Source organism: Corvus brachyrhynchos, unplaced genomic scaffold (genome assembly GCF_000691975.1).
Source record: "Corvus brachyrhynchos isolate BGI_N302 unplaced genomic scaffold, ASM69197v1 scaffold310, whole genome shotgun sequence".
Taxonomy (NCBI): Eukaryota; Metazoa; Chordata; class Aves; order Passeriformes; family Corvidae; genus Corvus; species Corvus brachyrhynchos.
In genome coordinates, this window is record NW_008236213.1 from 4,023,651 (window position 1) to 4,040,228 (window position 16,578).

The 16,578-nt window shown below is 37.1% G+C and overlaps 1 protein-coding gene across 2 annotated transcripts in view; it reads left to right on the top strand.

Moving 5' to 3' along the window:
* Positions 1–16,578, top strand: part of ARL15 (ADP ribosylation factor like GTPase 15) — a 244,106-nt gene that overhangs the window by 209,337 nt on the left and 18,191 nt on the right. The window contains exon 7 of one of the 2 annotated variants that reach the window (XM_008643121.2): positions 10,133–14,277. The exons of the other annotated variant lie outside the window; for it this stretch is intronic. Coding sequence (XP_008641343.1) covers positions 10,133–10,285 — 153 coding nt within the window. The 3' untranslated portion in view covers positions 10,286–14,277. Of the gene's footprint in view, positions 1–10,132; positions 14,278–16,578 lie in introns of those variants that run through there. 2 annotated transcript variants of the gene reach the window in all.

Genomic DNA, 16,578 nt, shown 5'->3' on the forward strand with positions numbered 1-16,578 from the left:
GAGGAAACCCCATGTAAGACAGAGTAGTCAGCTGGACCGCTCCCCAAGCTGTGGCCAGGTTTTTTGTCTCTCTTAAGTATCCAGTCATTATTGTCTCCTAGCAACACATATGGGGAAAACTCCTTAACAGGAAAAACAAAAGGAGAACTCCTAAAACCCCAACACATGTGAAGGTTGATATCCTTCCTGAGATATCTGTGTATCTCTCTTCTTTCTTGTATATGCAGATGGACTAGTTTGAAAATAAACCAGTGGGAGATCACAAGTCAGAATTATAATTTAATAGGAAAATTAAAATAAATGCAATAGTACAAGAACACTGACAGAGTCAGGATACAACCTGATGCCCTGTTAGTCAGGGTGGTGGTAGCAGTCCAGATGAAGTGGTCCTGTTGAAGCAGTTATCTATCCCGTAGAAGGATATGGTCTTTACCTGAAGGTCTATTTGTAGCTCTTGTCCTCTGGGAATCCAGTAGGTAAGCCTGCTCATGCTGTTCCAAACCCCTGATTATATCCAGGTGGGAATGCTTGGCTCCTCCCCCCTGGGCTGAGCATCTCACAATGGACTGATGTAATTCTATGAGTCATGTGGTGGGTCCTTGATTGCCCATTAAACAGAGATAGCCCCTGGAGGGAGTCATCAGGGATGAGTCATGGTAGGAGATAACGAACACTGCCCCCACCTGCTTTAACAGCTTGTGAAGATGATCATAGAATACATGCTTTTGGTTATATCTTACATTGTAACCTAGGACAGCACTCTTGGTCAACTGCCTATTATTTAGTCTCTTTCCTTGACGTGTGGATCAATATAATGTAGGGAAGCACTGTCTTGGTGCAGTAAGAGAAAAATACTCATTATTCATTTTCTTATGCCTTCCCATGGAATATGTTTGCTAAAAGACTTTTCAGAAAGTCTGCTGCAACCTATGGTAATGGAATGAATAACACTGTCACTTAAAAAGCAGAATGATTCTGGCCCTTTAAGTTCAAGAGTCAAAAGAACAACTTACCTCTTTAGCATCCCATTGCATTCACGCATCTTCTCCAAATCCGTCTGGTCATCCGTGTCTTTTCCAATACCACTGCTACAAATCTCTGCATTAATTTGCTAATATTACTTCCCATTTACTTGGTAAAGTGCTCACTTTTTTTCCATATCAGTGATTGCTTATGCATTTCATTTTAGAATTAGTGGAAGATTTGTTTTGCATGTGGATGTTCTCGTGTGTACAGGACTGCGTCTGAACTGAGCTGTGTAATTTTCCTCTTAGTGTCCTTGTGCTTTATAAAGAAATCTGAAAGCAGTGAGGGGGCCTTACTCAAGCAAGCATGAAGGGGTTCTGCGATAATTCTAGCTGGAGAGTTAAAAAATATCAATAAATAGATGAGTCTGGTGCTACCTGGTATAGTAGTTTTAAGTGGTGGCTTGCTGTGAGTGTGGAAATATTAATCTTTCCAGAGACATGGACCTAGAAAACCCAAAGTACAAATCTGCATCCTCTAACCACATGGCAGGAAGAAATCCTCAGAAACAGCTCCCACAGAAGCTCCTGTTGCTGGAGAAGCTGGGGGGGGCACAGAGCCTGTGGCATTCTGGCAGCCAGCAACGGAACCTGGCAGAGGCATGGTCTCTGGAAACACTTTTTGCTTAACAACTGTTTTATGTTAACTTTTTTAAAGTGGCTTTATTACACAGTTTCTGCTTTTGAACAAGAAATCGTTAATTGCTGTTAGTTCTGGCTTCCATTGCCTCTAAGCAGACTTTGTTCAACAAGTAATTCTCCCATTGGCAAAGGACCTGGAATGAGGTTGGAACCATCCTACACTTACACACTGTGCTCTGTACCTGGTAAGGAACAAGTGAAATAGGCACAACCACTGTCTATCTCTTCTTGTGGGAGCACACACTTCACAGAACCACACCTACTGCTGAGCAGCTTTTCTTCTGCGCTCACACTGACTGTTAACTTGGAACAGTGTCAGCAGTGTGAATGTGGGGAGCCAAACACAAAGCCCTTAGAAATATTGTTCTTTGCTGCTGATACAAGGGTACATGTCCATACAGTGTTTTGGTGCTTTGCAGACGTGGGCACAGTATACAGATGTTATTTATTCAAGTACTAGATTTATGTACATGTTCAGGCAAATGCAAATGAATCATCACACATGCACTTCTCCAGAAAATACTGTTTAACTGTTATCTGAACAGAAAAAATGCTATTTGCAGAAAGGTTGTGATAAATAAGGATTGATCATTGGACTTCTCATTGCTGTAAAGGTTATTTTGACATTCAGCATCGCAGGTGAACTTTTCTGAATTGGGGAGGGTAAAATCTCAGCACTTTTGTCTCAGGTTTTATTACTAGTTCAAACCACAATCTGTAGTTAAAACTAGCATATTTTGCTGCTGAAATCAGCATACTCTGTCGGTTGTCTTATATTCTGAAGTAAACCATGAGTACCTGCAGTCTATTTAAAAAACAAGGATGCTACAAAAACTCTGTAATCTCTGAAAGATGTTTCCTAAAGGTCTTGAGTGTCAAGTCTGTACTAGTTATTTATATTCCTTAAGCTATTTAACTGAAGTTATAACAAAAACAAACCTGAGTGAGAGACAGTAGAGAGGAGATGAGTGGTGGTATAGTAAAACCTTTCAGTAGGTTTTCTGTAAAATTATCTTTCGATATGTTCCATTCTATATTTTTTATTAACACGTTAGGGCAACGATAGTAATTTAAACAAGTTGTCCTGAGTTTAAATTGATCTTATATTCAATCAGTCATTTTTGGTACAGCTGAAGAATATACTTGGATGTGCTAAGAATACACTAAAATAGAAAATTGTCCTTATATGCAGTAAATTGGCATTCTTGTATCTCTGCTTTATGTGAAGGAAAAAAGATATGTGAATTTTAGATGTCCTCCAAACAGCTATCTTTAACCAAGGCTAATTTTCAGCATTACTCTTTAGGATTTTATAGTCTAACACTTTACCTGTAAGTGCGTAACTGTCAGACAGTATCTGTGGCAACCCAAATTACTTAATAAAACACAGTGGGTAAGAGAGAAAGCAAAAGGAGCAGTAACTTAAAGTGATGTCTGATTTTCACTTCTGAGTAATTCTCTGAAGTAAAATAAGAATTAAAGCTGCATTAAAGGAAAGTACTTTACTATGCTTTCATTGCATGCATTTTTGTACAGTACCCTCTTCCCTGTTTTTGTTTCCCTTGTCACTTGAGATGCTGTTTCGCTCACTCTAGGGTTGGATAATTGAGAGTCCTTGTCTTGTTTTTCCAGTTATGTGGTTATATGAACCTTAATCTGGAAGTCTGTTTTTCTCTATATAAGTATGCTCTGCTCTTTTTGTGTTATTTGTATTTCTTCCAGTTGTAAGAAAAGTACATGCTTATATGAAGGGAATATCCTGGGTGAGTAAGACATGGAAGGCAAAGCATAGTTGGATGTTTTTGGCAGCTACACATGATTTACTGTTTCTTTTGTATAAAATAACAGAATCTAACAAAAAAAATCTAATGCCCTGTAGTAGACTGTTGTGTGGTGAAGACTTGTGCAAAAAGTTGATGGATCCTAGTAGCTTCTCAAAGCCTGTCTTTGCTTCCATCCACATACAAATCTCAGTGCTACTTCTACAACCTCTGCAATTTTCTGTCCTCACTCTCACCCATCTTATTTGTCCAGACCCATTGTAACATGACTATCTGTAAAAAAAACCCCAACTTACCCATTTCAAAAACCTTCCAGCTCTCTAGCTGACTCCCCCTTTTCTTGTCTCATGCTTGCATTTGTCAATACTCCATGCTCTCTGGAATGGTGTGGCTATGCTGATTTTTCAGGCATCTAATTTCTTAATTTTGAATAGTTAGTTATCTTCTTTAAAATACATTTCTTTCAGCTGTCACTTGCAATCTGAAAGTATTGTCACTTGTGGCCACTGGAGTTAACAAGGATGGAAAAGTGCACAAAGCACTGTGTACATTGTTTTAAGTGACTGTTTTCTTCTTTGTAAAGACTTAGAAGCCAAAAATACCATCCGGCTCTCTTAGAAAGCTAAGTGCGAAGCTCAGTTGGACATGTTTCAGTAGTCTTTTATAAAAGGTGAAATCTAAAAGAAAAAAAATAAAGTTGAAATCTGTACAAACTAGAAATACCAATTTGTAAAGCATTCACCACTACTTGTGAGACATAGTAAAAGGCCTCTGATGGTTTCGTAATCTTGTCTAGAGAAATCTGCTATCACACAGAAATGCTGAAGAAGACAGACTTGTTTTTACTTTTGATTTTACTTCAGCAGGTGCTATTTTAAAATTAAAAAATAAAGGGGCACCTCAATTACATAAATCTGATTATCATAATATGTACTTAATGGATTCACTGCAAATTTTTAACATTGTACATACAGACTTTGGATTCCTTGGCACAGTAAAGTCAGTGAACAGTGAAATACGTATCCTCAAAGAACTAAAATATAAAAGCATTTCTGTGGCTGATATAGGTTGCTCCAGACCACAGCACATCACTATCCCTTCTCATCATCTGAGGCACTTTGATTCCCCTCCCTGTTGTATAAGAGATAGTGCGTATGGAATCAATAAATATGAGGTACAGGTGCTTTAGGAGGAGTGCTTATGATGCATAGGTGCATTACAGGGATCCCTCTAGACAAGGATGAGATCATTGTTTCACTGTTAAGAAGAAGCATAAGAGCAGGCATACGTGAAGTATCTTTTCAGGAGAAGTGAAGTGTCTCTGTAGGATGAATAAATATTACAAAACTTTGGCTGACAGTTGTGCACATTACAACAGCTGTTCTGGTCAGACAGGAGGTCCTTTTTAGCTAAGTGGGCTGTCAGATAAGGAGCTTTCTTCAGGAAAAGCATGGATGTGTTAACTCCTGTATGACAGTGGATTGAACCAGTTGATTTAAGATTAAGTGGCTATCAGTCCACTCCACACAATCTTATAAATCACTGTACTCAGAAAAGAAACAGCAGAAAAGTACATGTAGCAGCTCAAGAGGCTGTGCAGTTTGCAGTCCAGCACACCAACATAGACTAGAGTGGATTTCAATTTACTTTTCAGCTTCAGTGGTGATTTAAGCAATGAGTTCTACTCTATGGTTAGTAGGTCAACATTTGTGGTTTCTATTTAATTTGCCAGAATTTCCTTTCTTTTGTTTTCTCTTTTCTTCTTTTAGACATGACTTCTTTTACCTCTAATACCATCCTTTTCCTTACTGCAACTGTTGAAAGCTTTTTTGTTTATTTTAAAGTCTTCTGTAGCAGTATAAATATACTCTGAGCCTCTAATTATGGTATTTTTTTCTGTGCCACCTGCAAGCATTTTACCTTTTTAGCTGCACAGTTAATTTTCTTTAAGTTCCTAATTTTATGTAGTTTCCCTTTTTAAAACTTAATGCTATGTAAAGGACTCTTGGCTTTTTCTATTCTCCAAATATACTAAATTTGCACAAGAATTGTTACAGGCAGCTTGTCTGTTGTTCCTGGAGCTAGCAAGCAAAATTCCTTTTCTCTCCTTCGTCTTCTAAATGGTTGCTCCAAAAAGAAGATTATTATAATGTCTGAAAAGATATTACCAGAATCACAGCTCAGTGAAACTTTAACGGTGTGAATATGGAATACCCCTGTCTCCCATTATTACTTTGTTTCTTGTCCATGCAGTTTTGGAATGGATGAATGAAGCATGTCTTATGGTTAATACATGGATTCAGCAAATTAGATGATTTTAGTTTAATTCATACCTTCATCAGTCACACTTTTGCAGTAATACTTGGTAAATCTGTAAAGGTCTTTCAAAAATTTACACTAGTGGGGGCACTGACAAGACCAGGCAGCCTTTGATGGATGTAACAGACATGTTGTGCTACAATTTTTTGTCCCAGTGAAATTGTTCAATAAAACAGTGATGAATGAAAAAATATTTTATTCATTAAGTTCTCCATTTACCAGCCTGGTAATGTAAGTGACTATCTGAATTTTGTATTTGTTTACAACAGATTAGTCACAGTGGGCTAGAAGCTTTTCTGTGTTGATGAAATTTGGTAGTATAATTTTGAATTTGAATGAAAAATAATGCTTTCAATCAGCTTTTTTTCATGTTGAATAATAGAGATTACTCTTTTCATATATTATAATATCTAAGTTTTTCTGTAGATCTTGTGTTCACATGTGTGGTGAACTGACTAGATGATGAGGTTCAGTAATCGAACATAGAAAAGCTTTCAGCAGGGCCTGGTTACTCAGCTTACGTATATCAATTTAGTAACATCAGTTCCACACTGCTATGATAATTTACACCAGCTGAGGTTCTGGGCACTGATCCTTTTTATTGTGTCTTGACTTTTCTAGCACGTAGGTTAAGCAACATTTGATAACCATATGTTTAGTGTATTGTGCCAGTAGAATAGGACTTAGAAGGTGGAGTGTGGGAAGAGTGGGAATTGCAAACATGTATTGTTAGATTTTACTGACTTCAGAATGTGGCGTAAATACAATGCCAGGTTCTCTATAAAACAAGGCCCCCATATGGAGTCAAGACATACAGTGAGATCTTGTAAAAATTAGTAAATAAACCTTAAAATTAGATTTAATTGGTTGTATTTTCTTCTTAGATTATATCTCAAAAATTTAGCAAACTCAAAGTAAACTCTTAAAAATGCAAAGCCAGTATGTAAAAGCACATCTAATGCGTCAGACTTCTGAAACATGTTTGAGTCTTTATATTCCACTGCAGCATCCATGAACAGGCAGAAGGCTTTTCACTGTTTATGCTGAGGGGAAGACAGGAGCCTCTCTTAGGAACTCACCCCTTTGTGCTAATGTAATTGAAAGGAGCTGTAAAATAGTAACTTCTGATTATGCAAGAGCTACCTAGGTATGTGAGTATTCAGAGAATTTCAGCTTTCTTTGGATACTTTGGTGATCACTGTACATCCTCTTAGGAAATCTGCAGGGAATGAATGTGGATGATGGTCAGTGGGGCAGAAAGCAACTAGAAAAACAAATGGGGATGGAGAGCTGAGAGCATTCCAGTGGAAAATTCAACTATACAAAAAGAGTTGGGCATCTGATTGTGTCAGTCTTTTCATGTTTCATCTGTTGCATGTAAAAAATGATTATCTTTTCAAGTCTAAAAAAAGTACTTTTCTTTTAGAACAGAATTACTTCTTCTGAGTTAAAGGGAGGAAAAGTTACATTAAATTGGAAAATATTTGTCTGTGCAAACTTCTTTCTGGAAGTTTCAAAGTTCAGAGAGAGCTCGCTTGCAAAACCTTGAGGTTTAGCAAACTCCATTGTGGTGCGAAATTTAAAGGAGGAAATATAGTAACACACCACAAAGTGTCCCTTGGGTTGTGGAAAATCACTTCTGTGCTACTTCTGGTTTAGTTAGTTATTATTTGTAAGGCAATCAGTGTTGTTTTTCTAGATTTCTGTATTAGACACGAGTCATCCAGCAAATCTTTTTTTTCTCTGCAGAAGGTATGAATAAAATAGCTGTTACTTGTGTGAATATAATCAGTTGTGTTTTCATGCCAGTATCAAACCCTCACATTTAAGAAACAACTGCCTAACAAACACTTTCATTTTAGCATTCATCTAGGATCTTTTAATGCAGATACTCTGAACTGTTCCTTAGTGTGGAAAGTGATGACAGCACATCACCGATTTAGTAACATTTTGATTACACAGCTAGAAACACACAAAAAAATTTTAATCAACTTTGGGCATTGAAATAATTTATCTACAAAATTTGTTTCACTAAACCAGTTGGTGCTGTTGGCATCTGCAGTCACTGAAATACAGCTTAAAGGCATTGTGTTTTTCTTGGCTAGAGGCTACCTTGGTAACTTGTGTTGTATTTGCCCACAAATGCACAAGACTCAGTGCTAGTCTGCTTACTGCCATCATTTCCTTGAGCATGTGTTTCTACTTTTAAACCCAAGTGCTGTTCTTACAATGTAATGACCTTCCTTCGTAAGGCAGAGCCCTAATTCAAGAGGCTGTGTAAAGAAGATTGCAGACTGACTTCAGTGAGCTCCAGGGTCTGATGGCAATAGTTTTCCAGTAGAGGGGGTGTGGTGGACATCCTCTGGGTTGTGGGTCTGAAACATCTCAAATTACTCAGCCATATTTGTCAGCTTAACACCAGCGGGCAGCTCTATCCACTAGCTGCACTGACACTTTGCTTTGTTATCCTTTCGTGCAGCTTTTGCTTCCTCCCCTCATGTGACAGTCAAGGAGGATGTTGCTGAAACAGGCAATAGAGCTTCCTTACCGTGCTTCTCCAGTACTGTGATCAGTGCCATTAACTCAGTATATTAATGGGGATAAATTCAAGCTGCTGGAAACGTTGCAATACGTTACAGAGATGAGTATCTTGGTTTTTATCACATATAATCGTGCTAACATATCAGATACTGATGTGGCACTGAGATAGCAATGCTAAAAAATAGGTATGTTGATATTAAAATAGTGGTTTGTTGAAAGCCCATTTATTTCAACTTGTATATTTTCTAAAATTTGTGCAAGGGGAAGTGAATGTCAAGTACCACACTTCATTTTCAAATGTTATTGATACAATTCTACTTCGATGGAAAGAGATGTAAAATTTTTCACAGTGTCATTTCTGGGTAAGCAGAAATTCTCATCTCAAAATCACAATTTTTTCCCTGATATTTGTTACTAAACATTCTGGTTGAAATTCCTTTCTGAAAAATAAGAAAGCCTTCCTGACACATAATCATGGTTGAATTAAAAATTATGTGGATTTATACAACTCAACTTGGGTTTCTTCTGTTAGAATACATTAATAGATAAACAAAACTGTTGTTTATTCTGTCAGTAGACACTGTAAGAGCTACATAGAGATGTTGCAGTTTGTATGGACTTTGAAAGCCTTTTTATTTTCCTTTCTCTTTTTTATTCCTTCTGTACATGGAGCCTTACACAGTGTGGCTCCAGTTGCCTGTCTAGGGCCTCTACTGCCTACTATGTTATTAGCAACTGTTCCTGTAACTGTGCTGCATTTTTATGACACAGTCTGTGATAAAAGAAAATTAAGAGTATTTGGCAATAATTCCCACAGACAAAAATGTGCAAACTAAGTCAGGACTAAGTATTTCTGTTATATATGGACAGTAGCAAGAACTGAGGGTTATAGTTTTGGATATAAAAACTAAATGTCTATTGAACAAGTCAAACATGAGTAGACTTCTGGATCAAATACATTCGAAGACTAAAATTTTAATGAAAACAGTAAACTGGACCAGTATAACCTGCAGGTTACTGTTCTCTTCTAAGAGACGTCAGAAACATGTTTTGATATTGTACTTTCTATTTTGAAAAGTGATTGGAATATACCACTGAACTAAAATCTTTCCTTTCTCAGTCTTTCTGGGTCTGTATTTGTGCCTTGACAGTTGATGCAATGTCAGTAATGATTGGTGTTTCCAAGAAACTGCATCATGTCTCATGTATAATACTTATTACTATCCTCCTAACAGCAGTGTGCTAGTCTTCTGTGTTTAATTTTAGAAAAGCTAAGAAATTTTGAAAGAATTTTTATTTTTATAGGATTTTCTTGGTTACTAAGAGATGCTGTGCTATAGCTCATGTTTGTCTGGAATGTTTAGGCTCTGTACATTTTTTATGTTTAATTTTGATGTTAGAGTAGTATGGTGACAAATTCTACATCTTAAGTGTTTACCAGTAAGAGTATAATGAAACATACATTTTTAACATTAAAATACAAATGCAACCTGGAATTTCTTACTTATTTTTGCTGGTTTGGATATGTTTTTGAGCATATTTCATGTGCTTTGCTCTTTGCCTCAAGTCAGTACAATTCTTCCTCAGACCTCCCATGCTGTTAAATGTATGGGTAGAATGGTAGCTTCTAAGGAGGTTGCTCACCCCTAAAGAAACACTTTCAGGTTGTGTCATATAACCTGTATTATAAGAGCAGCTGTGGGTAAGATTCTAAAAATGAATATCCTGATTTTTTTACATGTTTTTGTTTGGTTTGGTTTTTTAGATGTGAGACAGAGAATTGTCATAATATAATACATCAGTCTCTTTTTTTTTTCTTAATAGATAAAAAAATATTTTGAACTTGAGCCACTTGCACGTGGAAAGCGCTGGATTCTTAAACCCTGTTCCTTGGATGATATGGAGGCAGTAAAAGACAGCTTCTCCCTTCTAATAAACTTGCTAGAAGAGAGAGACTTCGAACCTTCAAGAATGTGAAAGCCAAGAGAAAGAAGTGGTTCCCACACATCACTGTACCTGCTCACTCTGTCACAGCTTAATTGTGGTGTGGTATCAAGGCTGAGCTGTGATATGTTGTTCATACAGAGTTAATGCAGAATGTCGTTTCATTAAAATAAATGTTCTGTGAATCAGGTACACAATTATTTCCAGTAAAGTTGTCTACACTACTGAAGTAGGAAGTTCCTCTTTGTTTACCACTATTTCTGCACACTGCATGTTGCTTTCTTGCATCGCGATCATCCTTGGTAGAAAATGTTACACGCACAAAAGTAACGTAGTCTGTAAAGGAGGAATTCCACGTATTACCTTGGATTTTAAAAAATAACTAATGTCTAAAGAATTTGTGAGTCTAATTTAGCTTGCTTATTGACCTCACATTATGGAAAAGCACAGCCACTGAGAACCTTAATAGGATACCTAAAAGGCAGGCAGTTTCATGTTAATGCAAAGGTTATTCCTGAAGTTTTACTAAGTGAAAACACAGAGTACAAGTTAGTTGAGTCCTCTTCTAAAGTCACTGCATAACCCTGCCAGAGGCAGTATGGTATTTTGCTGGAAGTTTACTGAAAAGTAAATTAATAAATAGATGTACACAGATAACAGTACTTGGGGGAAATAGCTTACATAAACAGGTGATCTAAGTAAAAAGGCTTTTAGAAGTATAGGAAAGAGTTTAGAAATATACAGCAGTTGGATAAAGTAATAAATTTCATTGAAAGTTGTTTTCCGTAAGAAAAGCAGAGCAAATATCTGTTAGTTCATCTGCGGAGGCTTTATTACTAGTTAGAAGTGTAAGTGATTTTAAGTAAGGATTGCTTCCTCTATCACTCATTCATAGACTACTACTGTTATTGTAACATTGCCAAGGCATCTATCCCATAATTAAGGGTCTTCCAGTGTTTGTACTACAAGCTTGTCTTTTCAAGGGGATTATATCTTGTTCTTTCAAACTTCCTGTGGGCTAAGTGTTACTTAGAAGACAAAAAAGTAGTCGTTGGAAACAACATTTGCAATACATTTAGAAAAAGTCTATTTGGTTCAAGTAACACAGTCCACATTTCCTGTTTCCGTATTTTCCCCATTGTAGATTTGCAGTATTTTGGCTGCCTTTTGTTGATTTTTATAAACCTTATAAACTGATTTGGTCCATTAAAGAAACGTGCCAGGCCACTGGTTCACCAAGTCAGTAACAACAGGGTATGTGCAGATCAGTCACTGGACTGGTGCACGCCTTGAATGCTGTGCCTTGCGCATTCAGCAACGCTTGTGCATGAGTGTCTGCAAACACAAACTCAAGTGAGGTGTCATTAGTTCTTCATGGACTCTGCTTCTGTCTTGAAACACACAATGCCTTGTTTTCAGGGCTTTAAGCAACATATCTTTCCACTCTGAGCATTTATCTTCTGTTTGAAGTTTATTGTAGTTTCTCACTAGTTTATTTGGGGATAAGAAAATAGCGAATATCAGCTTTTAAAGGCTTATAAAAGCCATTTCTCTATTACTTGTAATTTTACTCTCTGTTAAGCAAAATGTTTCTCATAGGTATTTTAGTTTACTTTTCAACTTCCATTAATTTCTTGCATTGCTCCCACTGTTTTAACTGCTTCCTGTTATCGGAAAGAAGCTGGGAAAACTTGTAAACTCCTTGTTTCATTTTGAGATGGAATAGGCAAGAAGCCTGAAAGGCATGTCCTTGCTTTGTTTTATATTCTCCTTCCTGCCAGGTCAATCGTCTCACTTCTAATACTTTTGGAAACAACAAAGAACTGGAATTGTTCATTTTAAAGCACAGAGGAGCCCTGCTTTGATTCAGTTCTCTCAGCACACTTTAGTGGGGACCCAGCTGCCCATCAGTTTTTCTTGTGGGGGCTAAGAAGGTTCCTTTCCCTGGATTTAAAGAGGAACTGGATCTAATTTACATTTCCAAACTCTCTCTTTGCTGACGTGAACTTAAAGACTACAGAGTCCCCAGATTTCTACAAGGTCCCCAAATTTCTGTCCTATTTAGAGATAATGAAAAATGAGTGGTGAGGAGGAGTAGGAGGATTATTTCCCAGAGAAGACAGACAGTTTGGGGAGACAAAATGAGGAAGCTTTTACTGCTTTTTCATTGGCCATTAGTTAGAAGATGTGAGATGATGTTTTCTTACTGTTTTCCCCCTGCTTTCCTTTAGTTACAGACCAAAACGTACAGGAAATGAAAATAAGCCCAGCTGTATTTCATTCTTGAAACTGTACTTATTTCTACCATCAGTGAGTTTTTCTGGTCCAAAAACTTTAGCAGCTCCAAGTTATGTTTTGGTCATGATCTCCCGGCTATGCACTGTTTGAAGGTGCTACATGACTAACATGGAAAGGCTCAAGAAGTCCATGATAATGTGGTTTTGGAGTATGCCAGTGGCCACGTAGACTAGGACCTTTCGATATTTCATTGTTTTTTCTTTAGGCAAATGTCAACTGCACAGAAGCAGTGATTTTAATTTGCAGAATTATTTTGAGTATGCTTTTTCAGTGATCATTCCTCATCATAGGTTGAAACAATACCTCATAACTGCTGAAGGCTAAGACCAACACTTAACTTTACTTTGAATGTAGTACTTCTGTGGTTTTGTGTTGTAGATGGACTTGATGGATGTGTACCTTTTTAATGTCTATAAACAACTTCACCTTTTTATGAGGGGATAACAATGTTCATAGCAGCTCATGTCACACTTTCTTGTCTATAGTGTTGTTGAGTGCTCTGGCTATGGTAGACTACTTAAGCACCATTCAGTTTTCATTCAAATAACCAATCTCAATTCCTTTGGGTTTTGTTTGTTTGTTTTAATCTTTTCACATGTGTTTGTCATTTAGGTGGAATAAACTTGGGCACTAGGCTCTACTTTCCATGCAAGTTCATTAAGGAGTGAACATTGTCTTTTTAAAAAAGATACTGTGCTTTTATGTTTTTTAGCCATCTGTTAAGTTACTTTGTGTGTGTATGTATGTGTGCCCACACTGGGCTTCTACTCAGACCTGTGGCTGTCTGCAGTGTCTCAGCCATCAGAATGAAAACATTATCAATCAGTATCCAACAACAGCTGGTTTTGACAACCTTCTGTCTGCTGCCTAATGCTTTACAACTCATCAGTAAGACTTCTTTGTCTACCCACTCTGAGCTGGTAATCTTAACTGCTTCATGTTGTGTCCTGTACTTGTACTTCTGGCACTTGTATGGCTAAAAAGTTAAGTCTTAGTGGGTTTTTATATTCTTTCTTGCTGTATAATGCTCCATGTGTATCTTAGCTTGCCTATTCAAATGCGCTATACAAAAATCTGTGATGTATTATTTCATTTAACTTCTCGCATTTCATTATATTTATAGAAGTTGCAGATTTTTGTACCGTATTACTTAATACAGTTGCCTTTTTGTAATGGCAATTAATTTATATTACAAAAGTTTGTATCTTTACTGTAGTCGTATCAGTTAACTGCCGTATTATCTTGACTTTATACTAAGAATACAGTGTCTATACACAGACGTTGACCCAATCAAGTGGTCAGCTACTGACATGGGGAGCTTGTACTGTTTGTGATTTATACATGATTTCCACTATCAAAAAAAAGAAAAAAAAAAAAAGAAAATAAACACCGTGTAGAATTGAGTTGGTTAGTTTTTGTTTCTCAAGTAAGTAGCCAGTTTGGGAGCATGGCGTATTACCTTGATTTGGATTCTTCAAGATGAATTATCTACTCATAAGTGAAAACAAATACTACTGTATAATCATTGGTACATCATACATGGTTGCACATTCACATACATACATTTGAAATAGAAACTTCCCAAAACTGCCTGATTTATTTCCACAGCAAGATGTTGTTACGCTGGAAATATATCTGAAAGATATTGCGAGTTTGTTGGTGAAACAGAGATTGTGGAATAATCCCTACACAATTATTCCATAATATTAAATGGAGGCACATGTTTATGTGACTGGAAGTTCTTTTTAAATAAATGACGTGGTAAAGTACATATGCGGAACAAAAGCAACGGAAGCTGAGCAAAGGAATAGATTCTGGGAAAAATAGAAGCTTGGTTCATTGATAACAACTCAATGTTATCCTGTCAAACACTGAGTAGAAGTTGCTCTCACAATGCAAGTTGTAACAGCTGATAGAAGAACACCATGCTGAACCAGACTGAAGTTGCTGATGCAGCTACTGAGGTATGCTTTTTTCATGTCACTGTTTTTAAATCTGCCTCTTAACCAAGACTAGGAATGAAATGAAAGATTTGTAAACTGAGAATTCTTTTTAATTCTTTTGTTTCATACAAATAGGAACTGAAAACCAGCTAATTATGCCTCATTTGATAGCTCTTAAAAGCATTTTCATTAGCTCATTAGCCCTTTGACCTAATAGTTTAAACAAATAAAAACATCTGTTTGTGTCAGCTGTAGGGTTAGTCATCCAGGGCCCAGGTTAACATGAGGATAAGAGGGAGTCCATATCCTACATAAAAACAAAAACCTTTTTCAGCATCTGTACTTGAAAAGGACACCTGAAATCAAGTAGGGCTGTACTGAATTCTGCTAGGTGAAGAAACCAAAAAAATATCATTACCTTTCTCAATCCTCTGCCCTCATGAGTGAACTGACTAATTTCATTGTGTGGGTTCGACTGAAGATGAAGTTTAAATAGTTCTGAGACATTTATTCTTAATTCTAGCTGCTTTTATTTATTAGCTGCTAAATTTAAAGCTAATGTTAGCAGCTATATTTAAAGAAGCCAAAGTAGTCTGTATATGTTGCTTGTTCATTCACCGAATTTCGTAGGAAAATGTAATATGTGGTATTCTGGTGGGTTTTAATGGGATATATTCAGGACACCCTTGCTTGTGGAGGGTATGTTTGTGCATCAAACATGTTCAGCACTTCCATTTATAATGTCTTAAAGATGCTTTAGTTTTTTAATCACTGAATCTCTCTAGGAAAGGCAGATATTCAAATGTCAGTATTGGTACTAACAGTAGTCTATGCAACTCCAGTTACCTGTGGCAATAAGCTGGGGGAGAACAGAAGTATTCTAACCTTGTCAGGGTTACAGTAAACCCAACTGAAGTAATCAGCACAAGGTCCACTACTGGTTGGAATGATTACAGCAAAGAGACACTTTTTGCCTGAAAATAGCTTGAATCACATAATATTCTGAGTTGGAAGGAGCTTACAAGGATCCTCAAGTACAACTCCTGGCCAAGCACAGCTCCATCCCTAAGAACAGTACCATGTGCCTGAGTGCATTGTCCGAACACCTCTTGAACTCTGTCAGGCTTGGTGCTGTGACCACTTCCCTGGAGAGCCTGTTCCAGTGCCCAACCACCCTCTGGGTGAAGAACCTTTTCCTGATACCCAACATAAACTTCCCCTGACACAACTTCAGGCTATTCCCTTGACTTCTGTTGGTGGTCACAGAGAAGTACCTGCCCCTCCTCTTCCCCTCACAAGGAAGTTTTGACTGCGATAAATCTCCCCTCAGTCTCCTCCAAGCTGGCTTTGGTAAAGACCATATTTTTAATGAAAAGCTGTTGTACAGTTAGTTTCTAAGCACAGAAACATTTCCTCACACATGAAAAAACTGTACATATATTTGAAAACCTGCCTACTTACTAAGAAGCAAGAGGCATGAATTGTACCTAAAACTGACAAATAAAACCAGCCACCACAGTACTTTTTTTTCACCTGTCACCTTGCAACAGTGAAATGCTGTTGTTCATTTTTATTACTATGCCATGTAACTATAATTTATCGCATTTCAGTATGCACTAGAAAGTATTTGCATGTAATAAGTAAAAGAAGACAAAAAATCCTTTTGTGGTTTGGCAACTTCCATGTATGAAGAGCTGCCGTCTTTCAAAGGAAGCACTGAACACTGGAGTACAGGAGCCTTATGTTATAACTTTGTTATAAAACACTGCCAGCTGAAATGCTAAATCATTGAAATCTCAAACAAAAGGTCTGGTGCTGTTCAAATGCATAATCCCAGAAATGGTATGCAGGAGAGAGGAAATCATGACTTGCATATGAATGTTGCAAAACCAAAACAAGTTTAATGGCCAATCACACTGCAAAGTGTTTGGTGTTTTCACAATGTGACAGTCTTGAATTAGGAAGGTTGATAGATATTTCAGGATCAAAAGGGCATTATGTAAAAAAATGTAGAAAGTCTAATTTTATGGTAGGTTACATTTTGGGCTTGTCAACTTCAACATACTCCTTTTAAAACAATAATTC